The sequence below is a fragment of the Dermacentor silvarum genome, chromosome 2 (assembly GCF_013339745.2).
Source record: "Dermacentor silvarum isolate Dsil-2018 chromosome 2, BIME_Dsil_1.4, whole genome shotgun sequence".
Lineage (NCBI taxonomy): Eukaryota > Metazoa > Arthropoda > Arachnida > Ixodida > Ixodidae > Dermacentor > Dermacentor silvarum.
In genome coordinates this window covers 219,809,628-219,829,413 of record NC_051155.1, presented here as the reverse complement: position 1 = coordinate 219,829,413, position 19,786 = coordinate 219,809,628, and the positions used below count along the sequence as shown (strand labels likewise).

The window sequence follows — 19,786 nt, the reverse complement described above, 5'->3', positions numbered from 1 at the left end:
GTACGCTACCTTATGCAGGTATTAGACTAATGATACCTTATGCAGGTATCAATTCGGTGTGCAATGTTCCTGAGGACTTGCCGCATGTTTTACGCGATTGCAGTCGGTATTCATAAGACAGACAATCTCTGAACGCTGCGTTGCATTTGTACCACGACTCCTTCGTAAAACTGCTGGACATTCTTGGACCGCGGCGAAACACTGCAGACTCACTGCGTTCCACCGAAAGTGCTTCTGATATTTCTGAGAACTACGGTCTTGATCAGACGTTATGATCAGTTTGAAAGTGTGCATGCCTAGAGGCGTATATGTGCCGTTTGTGTGTTTATCTGGTCAGGTGGTGTCGGTCACCCAAAACCTGGAGTAAGACGTCGTCGCTCGGTTAGTAAACCTCGAGCTAACGCGTTAGCCTGTCGCTCCCCCTGTGCCCCCGCGTGTCCCGGGCACCAGGGTAGGCGATGGCAATTGTTGAACGATTTGGGGTGGGAATTATCGCGAGGCTACACGTTCTTAATGGGACAACCAACAAGCCCAAATGGAAATCCTTAACAAACATTCGACATGTCTCCCGGGAGTCCGTGACCACGACCGAGTCTCTTTGCGAACGGTCCGCCTGAGCGAGGGCGATCGCCACTGCTAACATTTCGGCCGAGGTGGGGGAGCCCGCCGAGGCCGACGTGGTTATTTGCTGCTGGCAGTTCGCGTTGATGACTGTCAGGGCATACCTCCTTTGGTAGCGCTGCCCGGTCGCCTCAATTACTATAATTGATGAAAAGTGTCAATGTGAAAATTGTTGAGCAACATGAAAAACTCACGATACAGCTTTCTGTTGCTCTATACGTGCTACATAAAGTGTTTTTCTGAGTGTGAAAGATGCCCGCGAATACACGCAAACTGCCTCAAGCAGCCAGCAGCGCGGCTATTTTGCATGTATTCGCAGGCGTCTTTTACGCTCGTAAACTTTTACGTAGCACGTATTGAGCAACAGGAAGCTGTATCGGGAGTTTTTCATGTTGCTCTACAGTTTTCTCACTGACACTTTTCATCTAAATGTAATAATTGAGAAGTTAATTATTTAGACTAATTATCTAATTAGGCGGAATGGAAAAATAATCCGAGCATCTCCAAGCAAGGGCAAACAACATTACCTTGGTTTGGTCCAGCTACGTGGCATTTGCATATTTTTAATGTATGGGCCACGAAAAAATTATGCGGTTTTACGTGCCCAAACCACAATCTGATTATGAGGCAACCGTGGTGGGGGACTCCGGAATAATTTGGACCACCTGGGGTTCTTTAACGTGCACTTAAATCTAAGTACACGGCTGTTTTCGCATTTCGTCCCCATCGAAATGCGGCCGCCGTGCATGGCCGGGATTCAATCTCGCGACCTCGTGCTTAGCAGCACCCATAGCCACTTAGCAACCACGGGAAGTTTGGCCCAAGTTAAGTGAAACACCCTGTACATAATCTATAGCATGTCCTACTCACAGGCAATTTAAGGTAGCCCGAATACGGTGTCATTGTTATGAGAAGAAGCTTTGTCTCTTGTCGAAAAGAAGACGAGGAGAAGTCCTTTTGTCAAAGTTTTGGAAGGATACTGACGCTCCTTCATTCTTCTCGTCTAGTTCTCTGAATGAATATCTTCTAATCAGTTATAGAAAAGTATTGTGCTTGCTTTGCCTTCTGTGCCACCTGTCAAGTTACGGAGTATCTCCGCAAACTAACGCATTGTTTTCTTTTCTTTCTTCTTTTTTTTTCTCGAAACAGAACCTGAAGGGACGAGGCCACTGTTGTGCCAAGGGTTCTACCGTGGCAGTGAGGAAACAAGCCGAGATCCTGAGCTCGAGGTCAAGACATGAGAATGAATACTTCAAGAAACCATGGCCCGTTTTACCGTCTGAAGGTTGTCACGTAGTGTGGCGTGCTCTCTAAGTGCGGGCTTTTTCTTCGCGCTTATGCCTCACCATGAACACGTGACGGTCAACGGAAAGGAACTCTACCTGCCATTGGAAGCACTTCGCAACACTCTTCGCTTGTTTTCACCCTCTGCAGCACTCGTACGATCGTTACACACCTTGAATAACCGACGTACCTTCTCCATCCACTGAACAAGTCGCCTTCTGTCTTGACACTCTACGAACCGGCGTGAAATTCGGTAACAGCTGTTTCGTTTGCAAGAATCTGACCTTGCAGGCCTTATCCGTCCCGTTGCCTTTCTCCACGACCACAAGCATCATCGGCATATTTTCACGTTCATATCACCAATCGCGCTCTTTTCCTTCCTAAGTAAACGCAAGCTCCACACTTATGCAAGATATTCACACCACCGGAAACGATCACGTCACCTGACGCTGTTTTAGAAGCCCGCCGCACTGCCCCTACTACGTACGTACGTTTATTCGTCAAGATGTCGTGCAAGTATCACGAATACTGTCATTTCACCAGTGAGTAAAGGCAAGATCGTTCACGGACACGCCTTCTTTGTCGGCTCACCCAGCGGACAGGCTTCGATGCCCGCGAACAGTTTGCCCCTCAGCTCGCTTAATGGTACACTTCCCTTCATTCAAGACGCGAACGCTAGTCTTTCACCAGGCTGCACCAGGCCCTCTGCTCCTCTTCATTCAAGCCTTTGAATGAACAGTAGAATTCAAGTCCAAGTGACCTACTTACACCCAATATGCCTTCAAGACTCTCTCAATGGAGACCACAAAAAGCGATTAGCCAGGCTTCGACTTCGCATCTTATCTGATCAGAAGGGGACTTCGGCCAAGACATCTATCGGCTCACGCATTCTTTTGTGTTCTTATTATTCACCTGTTTACGTTGTTCTGGGGAAGCCTTCGGAAAGTGTGACGACACTCAGTGCAGAACAGCTTGACGAGGGGCTTGCGGGCTACGGCCCCGTGAACATGACCTGAAGGAGACGGGGATACACATTCGCGCCCCCCGACCCAGCCAGCCCTCCCTTGGCGGTGCGCGCTCGGCCGACACGTGACCTGGCGGAGCCATGCCTGCGCGAAAGGGCTTGCTCGCACCCCAGAACACTTTCCTGGACACCATCGCGACCAGGTTTGATGGAACTCGTGAGTACTGACGCTTTATTTCTCTTTATCGCTCTTTTTTACGGTGTATGCCTTCTATTTTCTGTATTGAGTCGCTCTTGTAAATTTCAATTTATAGGGTTGTTTCAAAAGTGCTCACAACGCGTCGTGTATAGTGACTCGAGCAACAACGTAATGCAGAAAGGCAAGGCAGGTTCACGTGCCTTTTTACGTAGTCAGATAGCTTGCATCCTCCTGAAATGCCTTCATGCGCGTAAGCCCGCAAAATGAGCTTCATAAAGGGTGCTGTTGAGATTCCAGAAGCATGACTGTCGTCAATTGGTCGCGATGGCTAACACCACAAATGACAGACAGCACAATAGTTGTCTGCTAATGCCGGTACTCGTGCACGGAGTAGCTTGAAAAGCGAAAATAGTGATGGCGGGATAAATTGTGGCACATGATGATGGTAGTATGTTCAATACAGAATAAGAAGCAAGGGACTCTGCGTAACGCTTGTCTTCCTGTTTAAATGCCTTCGCGCACCTTTATGACGGAGCCAGCTCTACAATAATCGAAGTCTCATACGTTTTAACGCGGTACTTGCTACGCTCTACTGAGTTGTGCTCCCACGAATATCCATCTACAGGTCCATATCGAGAAACCTTGCAAATAACAGCGCTGCATCCTGCGTTTTTCTAGGCCCCATATTTTCTCTTCCTTTCTATTTCTTTTTCTTTCCTTTTTCGTTGTATGCTAACACAACGCCCTGCAAACTGGTTCAGGGTTTGGCATGAGTTAGTGGGCTACGAAGCGGCAGACACCCAGCCTAGTCATACGCACACACAAAAGTTCATCACGCCTCGTGTTCGAGATAGGTAGCCTCGCCTCCTCTCGTCGCAAAACAGAACAGAAAGAAACGCACCCAAGAACGATCCCTAGAAGAACTTTTTCGCGCTTTATGTCAAGTATGAAGAACTATGCGTCCAGTCAGCTTGCTTCCATCAACCCCCCCGCATCCCTCGCATATATATATATATATATATATATATATATATATATATGCTCACGCCGCACTCAGTCGTCCTCTCTTGGCGCAGCCGTGCGAGCGCATGTTGGCAGCCATCGCGTTTCAGCGACTACGCGACATGAAACGGGAAAACGAGCACACGCGAGAAGCGGGCCACGACCCGAGCCCAAGGACGCGTGAAATCCTGCAGCGGGAAAGCTCTGCTTCACCCGAATGCAGCACTCGACGAATCGGCGGCGGCGGCGGCAGCTGCTGCTTACGCATGTAGCCGGCGCAAGGCCGTGTGCCAAATCCCCGAGGAAAGACCCCTTTATCCGGGCGCAGTCGAAGTCGGCGCGTCTCGAGCTCAATGGTGGACACGCGGCGCGCGGTTAAGAAATACAAATAAGTTTGTGCCATCGACGCTCATTGTCTATGTAAGAAAATAACAAGAAAACACTTCTAGATATATATTCGCTTTTTTAAAGGAATGATGCGCTTAAAGGCGCATATTTGTTGAAACGGAGATATTTAGGTAGAGTTTGCCGTTTCATTGCGCAATTCCGTAGAGAACAGAGCTCTTAACCAGCACATCTGTAGCGGCAGTATAAATGGCTACACATATATTAAGTCGTATTCTGAAAAAAATTGGCATTCCAGCGCTTCGAGCTAAGTCCGAGCTATGCACCGAACAGCCTAACACAATTCGGAACATATATAAGCCGATTCCTAATATATGCGTGAATGTGCGTTGTCTCTAGCGGCGCGAGTACCAGCGTGGAAGGCTACTGCGATCGTCATCCAATCTCACAGCCGCCACATGGGGAGAGGGTGGAGGGAGAAAAGTAGGCGCTCCTTCTACAGCGCTCTAGTGGCGCAAGCTTGGTGGCGCAACCCACCACCCCATTGCAAAGGGGAACTCATGGCATCCATCCATCCGTTTATCTATACCACAGCACGTGTATGCCCCAAAGCTCTCTCGCGCGACCACGCCTGCGTCTCACATGGGCTATGGTAGCTATAATTCGCTGACGAACTCGGTTGCGCAAGAGCACGCGCCGTTTGCATTGGCGCCTTTGTGTCAGTGGTGAATGTCTGACCACCACCGACCACCGAACCGAGAGACAGAAAGGTATACAAGCTTTAATCATATGATGGAGTTGTTAGCCTGCCTAATCACTAAGTGTATCGCTGTGGATGTCATAATCATCACCCAGCACCTAAAATAGCCTATCAGGCGATTAGTCAGGCTAACAACTCCATCATAAGATTAAAGCTTGTATATCTCTCTGTCTCTCGGTTCGGTGTTCATATATATATATATATATATATATATATATATATATATATATATATATATATTGGTTCGCTTTAAGAAACGCGGCAATCAGCAGTGCCTTTTAACCGGACAACGTGAAGGGCCCCGTATCGCAGAAAATCCGGCGTCGGCGTCACAGGGCGGGCCCTTCGCATGGTGCAAGGCGTTAGTGATCAAAAATTGAATTTCTCAAAGTAAAATCCGTCAGAAAAATCATGAAGTACGACTTAACCACAACCTACAGCATCGGTTTGTAATTTGAAAAGTTGTCGCAGTTTCACCTGAAAGGCGAAGCATCAATTGCGATAGCAAATTTGTAGAGAGCTATACGGAGTAATGATAGTAGCTTTATCAGCTGTATAAACGTGGACATGCAGCAGCACCGGCAACACGCAGAACTGTTGTCGACGCCGTCGGCGTTTTGCCCGCGTTCGCACAAAATGCGTGCGGCGTTGGTGACTGTTGCCGGAGCCTCTGATATAAATAGGCACTTGGTGCCGCAGCTAAACGTCGCCTCCCCCCCCCCCCCCCCCCCCCCCCCCCACGGCCTTTCGCGCGTCGGAAGAAGGCGCGTTTGCTCTACATATATGGTGATTGTAAAGAAGGAAAGAGACGCCTACTTCTGCAGCCCTTAAGGGAGCATGGCACAGAACGCGCGTTTGTTCTCCGCCGTGCGTTCACTCCCCGTGAAAGCGCGCGTCCCTCGCCCCCTTTCACTCGCACATACAGCGTTCGGCGCGCGGCGACGATTTCATCTCCATTGACGTCATACGGAACCTCACGGCGACGGCGACGCTGACGGCAGAAATCTGCTTTGTCCATATAATTGCTATCGCAATAATATACGAGAAAAAAGCCTGATAAGCAGCCAAGGATCTTTGAGTGCTATCGCGTTCCACTCTTAAAGGCGAAGCTTAAGCGTCCTCCAATTCTGATGGTGTTTCGCTGTACTTTGGTTCTAGGCAGCACTGAGAATGTTGAAGGCAGCCGGGAATGTTGAAAACCGAGCCTTTCTAAATTTTATGCTCTGTGCTGTATACTGAGCTGAAACTGATCTGCGGATTTGGACCTTCATTTATGCTAGTGCCAGGAGGACTGCTTTGCTAAATGTTAAAAACTGCAAAGTGTACTTACTCACTTTTGAGTAGTGGCCTGGAGAGCAATAAACTGGTGCCTAATCACTTTGTCACGACAGCCTTATTTCCTCATCACTATCTTTATTGTCACCTTTAATTCATTTATTTATTTTTCGCTGTAAAACAAAGAAAAATAGAGTAGTGAAGGTATTTGTTATTTTAATCTCGCCACAGCGAACCATTTATAATTTAACAGAACAGCAAAATAAGAAAAGGGACGACGAACGGTAGGAAGGACCTGACGGAAGTAGCACAAGAAGCCTGTTTCTTTCTTTTATTTTTTTTTTTCATTTTATTCCTGCTCGACCTTAATCGATGCTCTCGGGTCTTGGCGATATTCTTTTTTTTTTTTTTTTTGAGCTTGCGTTAAGGCGTGTATCAATTGTATACACAACGAAAACGAAAGCCACCGCGCATTTAGCTAGATTATTATGTCTCTTTTTCTGCTTCGTCCATGCCTAATGGATTTACGGAATACCAGGGCAGTACACGAAGGAAATGAAAAACTTTTCTTAGAAGGTAGGCAGTTAGCACACTGGAGACGCATCGATCAGAACTTGTTAATGTGAAAACCTTGCACTAGCTGCGTCGCGTTTGGCATTGTGCTTCTCGTGTTTTCCTTTTCTTCTTTTTTTATGTTGTCAGTCTAGTATAATTACGCCGTTTGTTTTAATCATCAAACTGTGCTTTTCCTCTCCTTTCTGGTTCCTTCCGCGTGTTCCTGCGTCCATTTATGTGAGGAGGTGCACATTTATTTAGGATTTTTTATCCGTGTTTGAGAGAAAGATAGAGAGATCAAGTCTGCTTAAAAGAAACTGTAAGGCACGCTCGAACGTAGATGATCAATTTATGCTTCAACCCGTAAAATGGCAAAGCAATTTAAATGATTAGGCTTCATGTCTCAAAGTTACGGTACGAAGGATTAATTTTGACCACTTGGAGTTATTTAATTTGCTCGGGACACGAGCGTTCTTTTTTTTTTTGCGTTTCGTTCGCCTTCGAAAAAGGAGCTACCGCAGTCAGGAATCGAATCCGTGACCTCGTCCTCGGCAGCAGAATGTTCTACCCACAGGTAATCACGGCGCGTTCATACACAAAGTAACGCCGCACTAAGTACGGGTTAGCATGCACTTTGAAGGGCCACGTTTTATGAAGTAAAGAAAAAGAAAACATGAGACCTGAATTAGACGCCCATTAGCCGTCCGCTGATATTTGAAAACTGGTACTAGAAATAATTCTGGGTTGTTACGTGCCAAAACCGCGATTTGATTATGAGGGGGGGACTCCGGAATAATTTTGAGCACCAGGGGATCTTTAACGTGCGAAAAGATCATATAATGTTAAATAAACTTTCAAACTTTCAAAACTGGTACTAGTATTACGATTTGGAATAAGTGAACCCGCTTTGAGCCCTGACCGGCTTCAGTTCCGCAGTAGTGACAGGTTGATAGCTAAATTAATGAATAATTAAAGTGAAACAATTATTATTTGAAAATATCATATAGTTATTCAGCAATCCTCATTTAGCTACCGCTTTTTCCCGGTGCAATTATTGATAAAGTACCCTCTTTATTATCTTAATGTGCACTTTTCTCGAGTGCGCTTTACTAGATCATGTGGTAATCCCCGCCTCCCCCTCTGCTCCCCTCGACGATGCAACTCACGAAAAAAAATAATAAAATGAAACGCAGGATTCGTCGAGAAATGGCTCCGCTGCGTTCGCAAAATGCAGAGCATGCAACTTGCAACTGTGTCAGTGAGCACAATATTACTCGCTGGTACTCAATGCCTACAAAAAATAGCGAATCAGTAATCTCATGCTGTTGCAGGACATCATTTCCTCCGTCTAACAGGCGTGGTGGCAGCGGCCACAGTACCCCCGTACACAGGAAACCATGTAGCGTGCGCGGTCGTTTGCCTATCAGTGATACAATAAAGCCTCGTATAAATGATTCCTTTGTTACGTGTACTATCTGGCTGTTGCGTGAGCGATGCATTGGAAGATAGATCACACTGCCACGACGCTGTCGAAAGAGCCAAACGGTGGAGCTCGTAACACGAGCCGGTATATCCACAACACGGTGAACACTGCACCGTTGGCTCTATTATACTCTTGCCTAACTGCACGTAGTGTTCGCGAGCGTCCATCATTCGTTGGAGTTCATATACTGTTACGAAATTAATTACATCCATCGGAGTATAACGTGAGAGCCGATTCATCTTATAACAAGGTTAATATCGACTTCGGATCCCTCCTGCCTGAGCGCTTGCCTAACTTTATTGCAATATATAACGACTTGTCTATTCCTTCGTGTATATCGAAGGTTTGTTCTGTCTAATCACAACTAATGTCTCCTTTTATCTATTTGAGCATAACTTGCAGAAATCGATCAGTAACTTCTCGCCGTCAACCACAACTCTACCATCTCATTAACAGTATACGTAATAAGCAGCTTCAGTTTCGACGTCCGAAAGATCACCTTGCAAGCAATGCCAATTCCAGCACGACTTTTACTTATACGCGTGTTGCTGACTAACATGCACGCTTCAGCGGCTCTTAACGTAATACAAGTCCTAAACACGCTCATTTAAATGATTGTCACTCAACATTATATTCCCCGGCAGCAGCTAAGAAGTTCCACTGCCTAGCGGCGTGCATTTTGTGCGGGTGGGACGAGACTCTCGAGCACTTCTGTGTCACTGCCCATATTTTGACACTCAACGACGTATTCTTCAAGCTAAACTCAACCTGTTAGATAACAGAACGCTCTCGGACGAAAAGATTCTTGGGCCATGGCCTATGCATTCTTGCATGCAAAAGGCCACAATAGCTATTCTGCAGTTCGTAAAGAGTACTGGACTGTACGAACGCTTGTGAATGCGGAGATTCTTCTGTGACTGTCTCTGCGAATGACTAACTCTGTTTTGTTTTTCTCTTCTTATCTATTCTTCCCCTTTCCCCTCCCTAAGTGTAAGTTAGCCAACCGGGCACGTCCTTGGTTAACCTCCCTACCTTTCCCTCTTCGTTTCTCTCTCTCTTTCTCTCTCTCTCCACTGCCTAGCAAGCATACGCGAGTTCCATTCGCCATCACGGCGGTTGTATTCCCACTGGAACAGAATGGAGAACGATCTTGTAGTACTTTTATGTTCACCTTAAGGAACCGGTCGTAGTCAAAACTAATTCGAAGCTCCCACTACGCCGTGTCTCACAACCAAAGTGCTGCTTCGAGGCATTAAACCTTGTCAATCAATCAAGCCTTCAAGAGCAAGGTGAAAGGAATCCACATTATTTTGTTTGTCTGCGTCACAGTGCGAAGCGGCAATGAATCTTTTTCATCGCATTATAAACCCTGCCATCGCCCACGACATCTGTGTGTTCTATCTGCCATATGAAGCCAACAAACTGCTGGCTTCTATGGTGGCTTTCTGTTAGCTTCATTATGGTTGTAACTGAACATTAAGCTCCTCGGTTACTCTAACTGTATCCTCCAAGTGTGCGCGCTGTTCTTTAATCTGCCTGTAGGCCAAAATAAATTCCTTAAGCTATGTTCAGCAGCAAAATATGGTCGGCGAAAAGGCACTGCACAGTCACGTTCGAAAACACTTTCATTTTAGTACACTTGGATTGTATAGTGAAAGGACAAGAGCGAAGAAGGCAGTTCCGACACGATACAATAATACTGTAGAAACGTTATTGCAGAAATTATTGAGATACTGAAATTACAAGCAAAATTACGATTGTATTGATCAATAAGTAAAACAGTATTTTATGCGGTTAGATCTGTACTCGTTTTTGTCTTCACGCTTATGTCAGTGCACAATAGCTGTTGCAGTCAGCACAGGACTGCAAAAACACTAATGTGACCACAGGTCGTAAAAGTGTTATAAATATTTCGTTACGTCTTCGGCGAAACGCTTGCGGTCCTGGGTACTGTGGACGGTAAGCTTTCCGTAGCACTAAAGAAAGACATATAGGTACCTCAAATATCAAAATATCAGTTGGCAATCCCTTTATTCGTTTTTGACCTTCCCTCGCCCTCAACCCTCCCCCTTCCCTGTTTCCTCCTTTCTAAGTCCGCTTGCACAAGCAAGCGCGTTCCACCACCATGTCACCACCTTCATTGCATCTTGACATTCGCCAGGGACCCACATTTGCCTTCCTGCTTGAACATTTCGGAATGCGCAGTCATTCTCGCAGCTCTAATGGCTTCTATTGTGTGGAGCTTTTCGTGTTACGTAGGCGTCAGTCACAATCTTCCCGTTTTCATTTCCTGTCGCCGCCATCGCCGCCGCTCACCGCGTTCTCCCTACAGGCATACCGTCCGTCATTAGCGAGAGCATTAAGCAACTCTCTCGCGAAACTCTGTGGTATTTTTTTTTCTGCTTCTGTATGCCATGAACTTCTAGCTACCCACATTCTTCGTCTTTTCTGCTCTTTATCCACGCAGGAACTGCCGGTTTCCTTTTGCCTCTTCTTTAGCCTCTTCACCTTTATCCCGCTTCCCCAATAACCGACGTCCACCGTTCCCATACAACCTTGCTTCCGCTAGCACATGTGCCGACCTTTTTTTTCAGTACGTCTGTGTACGTCCTCGTCCCCACTTAACTGCACGAGTCCGCCGCCCTGAAGTGCCTCAGCTTCTTCCAGTTTTTTTTTTTTTTTAATCCATTTCTCCCCTCACCGTTGGACGTTCTTCAAACTCAAGAGTGCGCTTCCCGCATCCAAAGAGAAGTGCCATTCGTTACTCCACTTGTGCCACGCGCGCCACGCCTGCCACCGTTTGCCAAACGAAAAAAAAAGACTGCAATGAGGTTTCAGGATGGGAGACGCTCGCCCTCCCTCCCTTTCATTTTGTTTCCGCTTCTTCTCTTTCCACTCACCCGTCTTTTCAATTGACGAGCGACTCGTCACAATTTGCCAAGAAATTCAGCTTCCTTCCTGTCTTCTTTTGGGTTTGTGTGTGTGTGCGTGTGCCTTTCTGCTAGACCTGCGTCCACCGCGTGCGATGGCAGAGTTCGCACGGCGCTCGGACGCCCGCACAAGAAAGCTGTCACGTCTGTCTTTTGTTCGTCATACGCCACGTGTGCGCACATTTTCGTTTTGTTCTCTTGATTCCTTAACCACAAAGGCAGAAAAGTGAGAGAGACAGAACCACCCGCCTACGGTTCTGGCTCGTCACGAGTTCTTTCTTTCTTTTTTTTATGCTTTTCTTTTCTGTGTTTTTTTTTTCTTGCAGTACATGCACTTCTCGGTGGGATCTTGTCCAGCCGCAGAATGCATGAACGCATTGCATCATCATTCGGCTCCCCTAGCGTTTCTCCCACGTTCTTTACGCTGCTCGGCTTGTTTCACTTCATTTGTTCATTTCGCCGTCGTCACTTTCTCATCTTTGTGGCATCAGTAGACGCCTCTCTTTCTCTCTCTCTCTCTCTCTCTCTCTCTCTTTCTCTTTCTTGATTCACCGCACGCAATATAGGCACGCTTTTGTTGCGACAGCGTTATGCAACCTACAGCTGTACCTGTATCCGAAAAGCACGCCATGCGTCTTAGCACCGCAGAAGATGCTTCAGACGATTGCGATGGCGCCACTGTCGAGTTCGATCAAACGCGAGTGGTATGGAGCTGCTGTCAGCATATATATCGCTGACGTTTCGCTGCGACACAGTTTCACGGAATAGAAGGCGCGTGGATAACATTGCGTGCGCAGAGAGTATGCTGGATGCGTACCGAAAGAAACAATGCCGTTCAAAAGAAAGTAAACATGAGGAAATCCGCAGGACTCTAACCTGGGTAAATTGTGTGAGTAATCTAGTGCATCCATCACTCGACTGCGATGTCAGCGCATTTCGTGCCACACACGCGGCTCAGCTTTGAAAGCTGCGCCAGGGGATTTCTTCACTCCATTCACAACCCTCAAATTTACATTTCTCGCTAGGTACTTAGAGTGGATAGCAGACCCTCACAGGACGCGCCTCAAATTTATGGCAATGCCAGAAGCATTCTGATGCCTGTGGTGGGCTGTTGTAACTGCTGTTTCGGTGAAGAAACTGTTTGCGATGGCATTTTTTAACCAAATTGCATTGTGACAACGGTGACAAAGAGGCATGCTTAAGCGCGGACCTGAAGAAATAAAAAAAAAAGTTTTCTTTCATGAAGCGCAGCGGCTTAAAGAGGAAGAGTTAGACAGGCATGTGCCACTGTGAACATGAATCAAAGTATTGGCATTACCACCTTTCGTCGAATTAAAAACAACTAGTTTTGGTTTTCGAGGCTTCTGACGACATGCGCTGCTACAATTCCAATTGATGCATGCACTCAATGTATTAGAGCGTCTGTCGTAGCCTCACTCCAAATTTAAAGAACTGGATGTCTACTTTGTCCATTTATACAGTACACTATATGACATGCGTGACAAAAATGAAAATATCTTCTTAACTTAAAGAACAGCGACTGCTGAAATAGAACACTTTCATGATATCTTCCTTTAGTAGCAGTCTGGAAACGTTATGTAATCATTTACACGCGTCACATCACCAACAGCATGGCATGAAAAAGGAAGGCAAAAAATTTGTAATGTCACTTGAATACGATCGCATCTCTAACTGCTTTGCAGTCATTAGGAAGCGAAGTATTTTCTTTCACTCGTTCAATATTTCTTTGGCACAGTAGACAGCTGTCTCCTTGTAGTTAAAAGTACAACTAAACAGTTAATTATTCCTGATGAAAATATCGATTATTTGGTATCCATAGAATTAAGGAAGGGAACGTTGAAAAACGACAGTGGTAGGCGTAGAGCGAACCAGACGAAGGGCTACCGCTTCGTTTCAAAGAAAAACTTGAGGCATGACTCCAGAAGAAAAACTAACACTGGGACAAAGAGAACGCGTTGATGAAAAAGTACGTAGAAAAAAGAAAACATCTATTTCAAGAAAAGTACGCGACCGGCATGGAAAAAGGAGCACGCGCGACAGTGCAAGCGCTTTCCGATCTTGTTCTTATGTCAAAAAGAAAACGAAAGGAAAAAGCACGCGCTAAATTATTCTCTCACTTCCTCCAGACACTAAAACACGGCGAGCGTGTAGTTATGTCTTTTCTTTCACTGTAGTTTGGAAACTACGGCGTTCATCGAGCCATTCGAGCCATACTATATTTGAAGCACTTCAATTACGCGTCATCTCAGATAGATAGATAGATAGATAGATAGATAGATAGATAGATAGATAGATAGATAGATAGATAGATAGATAGATAGATAGATAGATAGATAGATAGATAGATAGATAGATAGATAGATAGATAGATAGATAGATAGATAGATAGATAGATAGATAGATAGATAGATAGATAGATAGATAGATAGATAGATAGATAGATAGATAGATAGATAGATAGATAGATAGATAGATAGATAGATAGATAGATAGATAGATAGATAGATAGATAGATAGATAGATAGATAGATAGATAGATAGATAGATAGATAGATAGATAGATAGATAGATAGATAGATAGATAGATAGATAGATAGATAGATAGATAGATAGATAGATAGATAGATAGATAGATAGATAGATAGATAGATAGATAGATAGATAGATAGATAGATAAACTTTATTACAAAGATGGAGTTTTGTCTTGCCCCGATGGGGCATCGCTAATGGTCGGGGCCCCTAGTCCAGGGCTCCGCTGGCTGTTGCCATGTTCCCTGCTCTCTGGATCAGCTCGAGCTGGTCGTCGAGGGCCGAGCTGGACAGCAGTGCCTCCCATTGCTCCCTCGTGGTGTTCTTGTCATGGTGTTCGTTTCGTGATGTTCTGTGTTGTGTAGCGTGCACTCCCACATAATGTGGTATAGGGTTGGTGTGGCCCCGCACCACGGGCATTCGTCCCTGTATACGCTGTGGGGTGCATGCGATGTAATATGTGTAGGTTCGTGTAAGTGCCTGTCTGGAGCCTGCGCCAGGCAGCGGCATCCTCCGTCTTTAGTATTCGATGGGGTGGGGGATATCGCAAGCGACTCCCTCTGTGGTAGTTCAGGATTGCTGAATACTCGGGGTCAACTGGGTCAGGGTCATCTGCAGTCGGCGTGATGAGTGCTCGGTTATGTGCAAAGTATCGAGCTGCTCTGTCGGCATACAGGTTACCCGTGATGGTGGCGTGGCCAGATATCCAAATGATGGTTTGGATGGGGTTGTCGTCAGTGTCCTCCTTGGGTATTTGGGCTAGGACTTGTGCCGCAGGTCTTGCGATTCTTCCCTGTAGGAAGAAGAAGCAAGAGAAAGGCAGAAGGCAGGGAGGTTAACCAGAATAACGTCCGGTTGGCTACCCTACACCGGGGGAATGAGAAAAGGGAACACAAAGATGACAGGGAGAGAGAGGAGGGAAGGAAAGAAGGGAAATTAGCGGTTAGTTCGCTGACGTGTGTGGTATTGCACTAATAGTCACAGACGTTGACACAAGTCCGTCGTCCTCAAGAAACACAAAAGTGCCTTCACCGCTTCATGGGCCGACGAGCGATGGGGGCGGTGTTCCAGCAGCACCTGCACGGAAAGCGTTCGATTGTCCAGTTTTTTTAGAGCGTTAGCAAGTTCTTGTATTTCTGGGGCATATTGTGGACAGTGGCACAGCAGGTGGTCGATAGTTTCGTCGGAGCCGCAGACCTCGCATGCTGCACTGTCGGTCACTCCAATTAATGTAGAGTATGCCTTTCTGAAGGCAACTCCTAACCAAAGGCGACAGAGAAGCGAAACTTCACGTCGAGGAAGTCCGAATGGAGGTCGGAGTTGCAGTGAGGGGTTTAATTGATGCAGTCGTGTAAGTCGTAAGTTTGGCGAGTTCCACTCGGTCAGTGAGAGACCGCGTGCCAGGTGTCAAAGCTGCCTTAAGCGTCTGTCCTCGAAAGTGGAATTGGAACGCTGAGCTCTTCTTGGTGTGATGAGCGAGCAGCGTTATCTGCGGAATCATTGCCACTGATTCCACAATGACCAGGTGAAAGACAACCTCGTGGCCTTTTTGTTGGACGTGATGGTGAAGTTTCACGGTTTCTTCCCTGTAGGAAGTTGCGGCAGGCCTGCTGGGAATCCGTGACGATCGTCAGTGGTTTGTTTGCGTGTTGGCCTTCGCAGATGGCTAACGCGATGGCCAGCTCTCCGGCTTCCGTGATCGTGCAGGGGTGGGTCGATGCACCGGAGGTGACGTGGCCTCGGCGGTCGCAGACCACTGCCACTGCTCCCTTATTCTTCGTTCCGTACATAGCGGCGTCCGTAAAACTGGCCGTGGTATGGAACCTGAACGTTTTCTCTATGTACTGGGCCCTCGCTTTCCTCCTTCCGTAGTGTAGGTTAGGGTCCATGTTGCGTGGTATTGCGGCAATGTGATACCTGTCCTGGACGTGACGAGGTATCGTGCAGGTTTCTTGGGTTCGTAATGTTGTGACTTTGAAGCCCAAGGTTTGTAGGACCTGCCGGCCCGTGTGAGTCCGCGCAAGTCTCTGTTGTTGTGAGACGTGAAGGGCTTCTGTGAGTTCCCTGACGGTGTTGTGTAACCCCAACGCCAATAATTTCTCAGTCGATGTACTCATCGGCAGGCGGAGAGCGGTCTTGAAAGCCATCCTCAAGAGTGTGTCGGCCTGTTTCGTCTCGGATTGTGTGAGATGGTAGCAGGGCAGGCTGTGTGTGATTCTGCTCACCACCAGGCTTTTGACCAGTCGGAGGGTGTCTCCTCTTCATGCCTCTATTCTTGGATGTTACACGGGATATCATGCGTGATATCGTCTTGACACTGGTTTTGAGGAGCGTAGGGTGTGGGTAGCACGCTGGTTAGACTGCAGCCACATGCCCAGCACCCTGAGCAATTACTTTTTATGTATGAGGCCCCCTTTGAGGTGTACCTCGAGTTTTCTTGTTTGGTCTATGGGGACTGTATGGTTACCCCGGCCTCGCCAGACTCGTATGAGTTCAGATTTCTCGGGCGAGCATTGTAGTCCCCGTTGGCTGACGTATTCTTGGATGAGGTCAGCTGCAGTTTGCAGCCGTTTTTCTTTTTCAGTAAGCAACCCTGTTGTGGTCCAGAGTGTTATGTCGTCTGCGTAGAAGGCGTGGCGGAGGCCTTCTACGTCCTGCAGTTTTCTTGCGAAGCCGATCATGGCGACATTGAAGAGTGTGGGTGAGATGACTGCTCCTTGTGGTGTGCCCTTGTTGGGAGGGTGGTATACTGCAGTCTGGATCTCCCAAATCTTCAGCTCTGCCGTGCGATGGCTTAGGAAGCTCTGAACGTACTTGTACGTTCGCTCGCCGCAGCTGGGGTTGGCGAGCCCTTCTAGGATTTCTTGGTGGCTGACGTTGTCGAAAGCTCCTTTGATGTCGATTGCTAGGAGGGCATGTTAGCCACAGCGGGGAACGTTGCTGAGGACTTCCTCCTTGACTTGGAGTAAAACGTCTTGTGTGGACAAGCCTGCGCGGAAACCAAACATGGTGTCTGGCAGGTGCTTGTTGTATTCTAAGTTTCTCTGTACTCTCTTGTTTATGATTTTCTCGTACACCTTGCCGAGGCAGGATGTGAGCGAGATGGGTCTGAGATTTTCAGTTGCCAATTTCTTGCCCGGTTTGGGGATCATGATTATGTGTGCGTGTTTCCACATCGCCGGCACCGTACCTTGTTCCCCAGTGTTGGTTCAGAAAGGCCGTGAGCGCGGAGATGGCTTTGTTGCTAAGGTTTCTCAGCTCATCTACGGGAAATTATTGGTCGGCGGCCACATGTGGGCTTTATCACCATCCCAATCTGTTCCTGCTTTCCCACGAAAGAGCAAAAGGAAAAGCTTAAGAAGGTTGCGGAGCTAAGTGATTGATTGATTGATTGATTGATTGATTGATTGATTGATTGATTGATTGATTGATTGATTGATTGATTGATTGATTGATTGATTGATATGACTTACTGACTGACGTTTTTTGAAAACAATTCAAACTTTGCTACATGATGTCAAGGAATTCAGTCCAGATAGACAGCAGCTCTTCTACCGCCTCCTGCGCGTTTTAACGTGATAGCGTTTTAACGTGATAGCGTTTTAACGTGATAGCGTTAAGGGCCCCGTGCCGCAGAAAATCCGGCGTCGGCTTCGGCGTCGTCGGTAAGCATCGCCGTCTGGCGGAAATAATTATGTCGAACCACATCATCCCGAACCACCCCGACCACACAGGCCATCCGCGTGGCGCAAGGCGTTAGGGAACAAAAAATTTCTCAAAATAAAATCTGTCAGAAAAATTGTAAAGTACGACGTAACCACAACCTACAGGCGTGATAGCGTCTGAGTGTAATTTGAATATACGAGAAAAAAGCCTCATAAGAAGCCAGGGATCTTTGAATGCTATCGCATTCCACTCTTAAAGGCGAAACTTAAGCGTCCTCCAATTCTGATGGTGTTTCGCTGTACTTTGGTTCTAGACAACATTGAGGGGAATGTTGAAAACCGAAGCTTGCTAAATTTTGGACACGCGCGCGCCTCGGGGCAACATCAAACAATTAATAAAACAATAAAAAAAGGTCCTAGGGCCTTCACATTTTGATATAAGACGGCTTAAACTGCTCCTGTAAAAATATCTTTCGAGCAATGCATTTGCGCTTAAAAGTGAGGCCGACCTTAAGGAGATCAGTGTAAGCGTGGTCTTTGTAAGCTGGCTTTCCCACGTTATGTGTTGCAGTAAAGCCTACTCGTAAGAAAAATGTGATGCGAACGGAGCCCGATAACGCTATCGCGTTCCACTCTTAAAGGCGTAGCTTAAGGGTCCTCTAATTTTTGTTCATCCGCATGTGCATGGCAGTATTTTTCTTGAAAATTCTTCACTTTACTTCGTATAGAAACGAGGGACTAACGTAAATGTGTCGTTATATAGTGGAAAGCGCGCGGTGAAACTAGGTGAGCATAAATTCGTGTTTGCTAGTGTTTACGAGCGCAGTTTTCCAGTGGTAACACGCATACTCGCATGCTGAGACGAAACGCTTCAATAAAAGCGACAAAACTGAAATTGGTCGCTGGGGACTCAAAGCTAAAGGCCGAGGAAGAATCTAAGATAAGAGCGACCTACATTTTGCGCTCACTTGCTGGAAAAATACTCAAGCACACATCATAAGCAGGAACCCTCTAAACAAGGTAGGCCTCACTTCTGGCACAAGAACACACAACTTCACAGATGTTATTGTGCTATATATACGAACGAATCACCAGCGTATTCCTTGCAACAGCCAAGCCAGCTTCTTACACACATCGCATAACCATAGTGAGATCAGCTGGAACTGTTTCTGTACTCTCTGGGGACATTTTAAGCATTCTACAAGCACCTCGCCACGTGGGAGTGTGTCTCTCCCATCTTTCTTTTTTCTTATAGGTTCCTTTTTCCCTGTTCTTCTTTCTTTTTTTCACTGACATCCATGCTACTTTATTTTCTAAGCCCTGCTTCCTCGGTTGCAGGGAGCCTTGCTCCCACGCCTTGTTTTCCGTTCGATTTTTCCTCAAGCAGGTGCCGACTCTGGCAACACTGTCTCGTCTCTTGTTGCTCTGGTCTCTTGCTGCAGCCGCAGCCAGCTCCCGTCAACAAAGCTTGCAGATATACACGCGGCCGTTTGTAGTGAACTCCTTCCTTCCTACGTGTAAAGTTTCGTGAAGTACCCCTTTCTTGCTTTTTCTTTCGCTTTTTGCCCTGATCGCTCGGCATGCCTTCCGATTTCCAAGAGAGAGAGAGAGAGAAACGTGCTTTAATGAGATGCTGGAGATGTTATCCTGGCTATTCGCCTGACAAAACTCAGGTGCTGGGTGATGATTATGATATATACAGTGATAAACAATGAACAATACATAAAGTCACACACACACATATATATATTACACTATTTACAAAGTTTCGTTAAGGCTCGTAGCCCGCAATAATGTTAGCAGGGCAATATGCGAAAACACCCGTGTACTTAGATTTAGGCGCGCTATAAAGAACCCCAGGTGGTCCAAATTATTACGGAGTCCCCCACTGCGCGTGCCTCGTAATCAGATCGTGGTTATGGCGCAGTAAAACCCCATAACTTGATCATTTCGTTTTTCGATCTTAATACTAATATGAAGATCACGCGCCCACTAACAATTCAACTCGCAATTCACAAGAAGAATAGGAAAGACAGGAGGAGGAGGAAAAAAGAAGGAAAGGCAGGGAGGTTAACCATAAACATGTCTGGTTTGCTACCCTACACGGGGGAAGGGGTTTAAAGGGATGAAAAGAAAGGAGAGAGAGGGAAGAA

General features: G+C 46.6%; 1 protein-coding gene across 1 annotated transcript in view; it reads left to right on the top strand.

The window, feature by feature from the left end:
- The first annotated feature begins 1,775 nt into the window (after positions 1–1,775).
- LOC119442684 (potassium voltage-gated channel subfamily H member 8) overlaps positions 1,776–19,786 on the top strand; it is an 81,326-nt gene continuing 63,315 nt past the window's right edge. The window contains exon 1 of the mRNA XM_037707649.2: positions 1,776–3,086. Coding sequence (XP_037563577.1) covers positions 3,011–3,086 — 76 coding nt within the window. The 5' untranslated portion in view covers positions 1,776–3,010. The remainder of the gene's footprint in view (positions 3,087–19,786) is intronic.